Raw genomic sequence first — 6,000 nt, forward strand, 5'->3', positions numbered from 1 at the left:
ACTTCATGGAGTCAAGTTGATCTGAATAAAACAGCTTATTCCATTTTTCCAGGGTCCAACGGAGCAGTTCTTCCACACCAATGCGAAACCATACGCCACGCTCCACCCGATGGGCTACTTTGGCAACAACCACCAGATTCTTCAGCTGGACGAGCACGACATCATCGAAAAGGCCGGACTGTACAAATCTCGCCAGCCGCTCAGCTCGCGCCACCAGCTACTCTGCTACCTAACGCTGCTCGAAACAAACAAAACCTACCTCATGAACACGCTCCGGATGCCGGCAGCGCAAACACTTCTCCTGTTCGCCCACACGATCGATACCAACCTGACCTTCTCCCGGATCATCTGTGACTCGTGGCTGTGCGTGGACTTCCCCTCCCCCGAAAGTGGCCAACAGCTGCTGCTGAAGGCATCCAACCTGCGTCGGCTGTGGAACCGGATGCTGGCGGAGAAGTTGAAGGTCCTCACGCAAACGGCGGACTCCGAGCTAACGAAGGAGGAACGGGGGAAAACGGTCGAGCAGATGAACTACGAGCTGTGGGCTGAGTTGGCGCAGTTTATGAACACCGAGGTGTGCTACACGGTCAGGCGGATGCTGCCGGCGGATGTGAAAACCATGTATAAAGGGCCGTCGTTTGGGGAGGAAACGATCGAGGTGGATCCGAACCCGTTTGCGGAGGAGTTCGTTGCGGTGGCGAACGAGGCCAAAGGAGGGGTGCACATCACGGAGAATATCGTGTACGGGTGGTAAGTTATTGACCGTTTGTGTGTGTGTGTGTGTGTGTGTGTGTGTGTGTGTGTGTGTGTGTGTGTGTGTGTGTGTGTGTGTGTGTGAGAGTGTGTGATCCAATCCAATACCAGCGATTTTATAGGAATGTTAAGATTGTATCGGACTTGGATTACACAACTGAATAATTTTGTAAGGTTGAAATTTGTTTGGGTTCAATATGACCTCTTTTTAAGTATAATTTCACCTTAAAAAATTTCTAGAAAAAGTTAATTTCAACAGAAACTGATGATTTTTTTTTAACAGTTCCTGATTTAAAATCTGTAAAACTACACATTTTGACACAAAGTACCATTCCCAGATGTAATATTACCAAAATTTGTTTTTTTTTTCAAATTGGGTATGCTAACCTCTCTAAATTCCGTAGACATTTAAATATATGACAAGGTCTAGTGATTTTTTAAGGCATTCCAATTGGCAAGTCGCGAAGCCAATTGGAATTTAACAATCAAAACAATTGCAGAAATGTAATGTTATTGTGTAGTAGGTATACAGTACTTGTTCGGTAACTGGGCTTTTTAACAGGACGCTCGGTAACTGGGCTTTAGCCCCCTTAAAAACCAGACAAATGTCAAAAAACAAAAACAAGCAGAAATGATCGAGGGGTCATTGGATGCAAAAAGTTAGTTCAACAAATTATGAAATTTTGTGTCACAATTTATGAAAAATTTAAAGGTGATCTCTGGGTACAAATTTATTCAGAAAACATTATAAATCGTTTGTCCCTCCATTACTTACCAAGTTTTAATGATTGAACTCATGATTGAAAAACAACTGGACTGATATGTAATTTGAGCAAATCGAGCTCAGTATCCCCTCACAAAGACTGGTAATAAGTGTGAAAAAACAATGAAAAAAATGAAGAAAAAGAAGAAGAGGAAGAAGAAAAAAAATAGTATGTGGGACCATCCATAAACCACGTGGACACTTTTTTGATATCTCAGATCCCCCCCCTCTCCCCTCGTGGACAATTTCCATACAAAACAAATCTTTTTTGTATGGAGCGTCAAATTCGCTGACCCCCCCCTCCCCCAAGGTGTCCACGTGGTTTATCGATGTTCCCTGTCAAGGCGGATGGATCGATGATCCCTTCACAAAGACAAAAAAGTACAGATGGTAGGAAGAGCAAAAGAAAAACAGAAAATCAGAAATAAGAAAAGTCAATGAAGATGAAGAGCAAATTTAGCGCAGTATCCCCTCACAAGTTAGACACTTTAAATATTTAAATACTTTAATTATTTTAAATACATTAAATACTTTAAAAACTCGAATAACCTTAAAACTTTAAATACTTTAAACACCTGAAATGTTTTAAATACTTAAACAACTTTAAATACTATCAATACTTAAAATACTCTAAAAACTCAAAATACTCAATAGACTAAAAATATTTTAAATACTATAAGGTCGTTGCTAATATTTTTTTAAGTAAAAAATTTAAATTAATGGCCGCGGTTTCAACATTTGAATGAAAAAAGTGTTTTAAATTGCTTTACACATCTGTCCAGTTTTTTTTTGCGAGCATAAGTTTCCAAATTTTCTAGGTATTGACGAAAATTTTATTTTTATGAGAAAAAAAAGGTTTTGCTGTGCTGAACATTTTAATTTAATAAAAGTTCGAAGTATTTTTAAACGAGCCCAAACATGCTAATTATGATTATTAATGCAGAATAGAGAATTTGCAGCAAAGCTAAAAGGCACATGTCGCCACCTATGAACAAATAGCGTAAACCTATGATTTTTTGAAAAAATGTGTTATTTCCTTCATTATCAACATTTTTATAAAACTTATGCCGGATTCGGAAGAGAAAAATTATTTCCAACAATTTGGTGTACACTCAACCCCCGGTGGTTGGTCACTTTTTCGTTTGACACTTTTTTAGTTTGTACCCCGTTGGTTGGTCAAAGTCAAACTAAAAAGTGACGACCTGTCACTTTTTACACGGCACTCACGCACACTATCAAAACAAACGTTTGATAGTGTGTGTGAACTCCGTGTAAAAGGGGTGTCAAACTAAAAAGTGACCCCGTTCGTTTGACAACAGTTGGTGTCAAACCACCGGGGTTTGAGTGTACAACTCTCCAATATTTGTTTGATTTTTCTATGAGAAAACTGTAAATTTAGAAAAAGATAGTAATTTGGTCTATTTGGCAAGAAAGTCTGTCAAAAATCAATGAAAATTGTTGGATATACGTTACCACATCTGTTATCAACTATATAACTGTTTATTTCATTTATATATACGGGGAAACTCATTTTTTCGTGTTCCAAAACATGTTTTTTAAAGAAAAAGTTCACAAATTTTTGCGCGCCCAAAAATAGATATTCATTATTTTAAAGCAAAAAATTTTTCTCGTCTTTTGCAACCAGTTTCATTAAGATTGATGCAGGGAATCATGAGAAATAAGCGATTTTGTTCTTCAATACAGCAGAAAGAAATACGATTTTTGGCAAGTAACCTCATTTTGGCGCCACCTACATTCGAAACTCAGTCGCGCTGCAAAACCTCATATTATACTTAAGATACTTAAGTATAGTATACTTAAGATTGTTTTCAGTTGATAAGACTTCTACTTCCATTGACATTTTCAAGTTTTTTGGAAAAAATATTTTTTTCTGCCCTCTAATTTTTTGGACCAATTTTGAAGGGGGGGGCGACATAAACTTTGTAAAATATTAGCAACGGCCTAAATACTATAAATACATGATATACTTTGAATACTGTGAATGCTTTGAATACTTTTAATACTTAGAATGCTTTAAATACTTTAAAGCCTTTGAATACTTTAATTTTTTTACGTACCTGAAAAACTTTTAAAACTTTAAATACTTTAACTACTATTATCATCTATAATTATTTACTTCAAATGTTTTAAATACTACAAATACTTTCAAAACTTTTAATATTTTTAATACTCACAATACACAATACACAACCCCCCCCCCCTCCCTCCTTCCCCTTCCCTCGACATTGGTCAGAGTCGAGGGACATTGGTCAGTTAAGCCGCCATTACACTACGGCAAACAAACAAAAAAACTAGCACTTTTTCATGTTTGACACAAAGAAAAAAAAATCATGGTAATATTTGATCTGGGTAGGGGTACATCTTTTATGTCAGAAAAAATGTGTAATTTTACCTCTGAAAATGTGTAATTTTACCACTATTCTGGTGGAATGTCGCTGTTTCAGTCTAAATTGAGGTAAAATTACATCATAAAAGAGGTCATATTCAACCTTCTAAAATTAAACCTTCCAAATTTACACAATTATTTGCTGTGCAGTTTGCCAAACTCGCAAACTTGTTTGCGGCAAACTCGCAAACAATGCAAAATGTATGCAGGCTGACGTTTGTACAAACAAATCAGGCAAACTGTCAAAAAGTGCGAGTTTGTTTGTTTGTTTGCCGTAGTGTAATGGCGGTTTTAGAATCATGTCTAATTTGGTCTAAAATATGAAATAATCTTTTTGTAGACCTTTTTAAAAGTTTATTAAAAAAAAAATAAAATTAAACTCAGACTGTCCAATTTTTAAAGTCAAAGAAAATTTTAGGAAATTTTCTCAGATTTTCAAAAGTATTCTTTTTGGGGATGCCTTTCTTTCAAGAAGTCTTTTTAAAATGGAAAAAACGAAAAGAATTCGAAAATATATACCCAAAAGTGGTAATAACTTGACTGTACATTAGGGTGATCCGTTCCACCAAATCGTTATAAATATGTTTGTTAAAAAAAATGTTTTTGTCCCCTAGAACATATTTTTGGAAAATTTGAAAAAACGTTATTTTTATAATTAGTTTGTCTCCGAAAAGTCTAAATCATAACTAGGGTTAGTGAATTTTCACGATTTCGCGGACCGCGTGAAATTCGTGAAATTTGAAGATTTCCGTGAAATCCCGTGAAATTTATCAATTATCTCAAATCAATTCTTTGAAATAACAACATAATACATATTTCATTCATTAAGACTTTTTAAGTTTATTTTATTAGTTTTCAATTGAAAAACGTGATATAAACCATTTGAAGAGTTGTTAGCAAAACATACATTAACATGAAATTTATACAACATTTATTGAAAAGTGAATGCTGCGAATACTTAAATGATGTCAAAAATCAGGCAAAAAAGAATATATATTCTTGGAATTATTTTTTTTTTAAATTGTCTTTTTCTACCAAAAAGTTGTTAAAATTGACTGATTTTATTTTGTTGTGATTTTTTTAAAGATTGAACACATTTTTTTTAAATTGCATTGATTAATGTTTTGAAATCAATTAAATGTAAACATTCATGCAAAGGAACATTCAGTAAAAATAGTCGTCGTAGTTTATCAATTATCAAACGTACTGAAACAATTTAACTATTATTTAATTTGAATTTTTTTTTTGAAAGATTCAAGCTTAGTTTATTCAACATTAAATAAACTGTTTTTTAATCTATAAAGTCACCATTAAAGAACATTTCAGATTTTTTGTGAGTTCTGTTTAATTTCCACGAGTTTCGATTATTTGGGTAAATGGTTCCCATGGATATTAAAAAAAATTGTTTTGCTTTCTGTTCTGATTTTGAAGATTTCGCTACAAATTAAATTATTTTGTCTATTGATTTTTAATTTGTTTTTTTTTTGAAAAGTGAGATGAAAACCTGTAACAATTTTTACTGGGCAAAAAAGTTTTTTTAATTATTAAATTGTTTTGTCAAATTTAACTTTGATATGATAAAATGATGATAAAAGATAAAATAGTAGCAAATCAGCTTAATCTGTTTAGCTCTATAAGTCGAATATTATAAAAGCAGCTCAATAAATGACAATACGCATGCCCTACATTTTGGTTTCAAAATATATATAGAGCCCATTCATAAACCAAGTGGATTTTTTTTAGTTAGTAAAAGTTTTATTTTGTGTCACGTTCAAATTAAGTTAAGATTTTATTAGTTTATTGAAAAATATTTTTTAATAAAGCATAAAAAGAAGTTTATGAAAGTTTAACATAAGATTTGTATAGTTATTTTGATATTTTTCACGTTCCGCGAAATTTCCGTGAAATTTGCCATTTTTGAGCGTGAAAAATCACTAAGCCTAATCATAACCTAAAACTTGGCCGAAGACACCAAATCAATCAGAAAATCAGCCCCAAAACGGAGAGATCTACAATATTTTATTAATGAATGATTAAATAAATTTTGTGATTTTTTTTTATATTATCACAGCATTAC

The 6,000-nt window shown here is 33.5% G+C and overlaps 1 protein-coding gene across 1 annotated transcript in view; it reads left to right on the forward strand.

Moving 5' to 3' along the window:
- LOC120430873 (probable ATP-dependent RNA helicase DHX34) overlaps positions 1-6,000 on the forward strand; it is a 46,888-nt gene that overhangs the window by 15,843 nt on the left and 25,045 nt on the right. The window contains exon 5 of the mRNA XM_052709440.1: positions 53-750. Coding sequence (XP_052565400.1) covers positions 53-750 — 698 coding nt within the window. The remainder of the gene's footprint in view (positions 1-52; positions 751-6,000) is intronic.

This window comes from Culex pipiens, chromosome 3, assembly GCF_016801865.2.
Source record: "Culex pipiens pallens isolate TS chromosome 3, TS_CPP_V2, whole genome shotgun sequence".
NCBI classification, from domain to species: domain Eukaryota; kingdom Metazoa; phylum Arthropoda; class Insecta; order Diptera; family Culicidae; genus Culex; species Culex pipiens.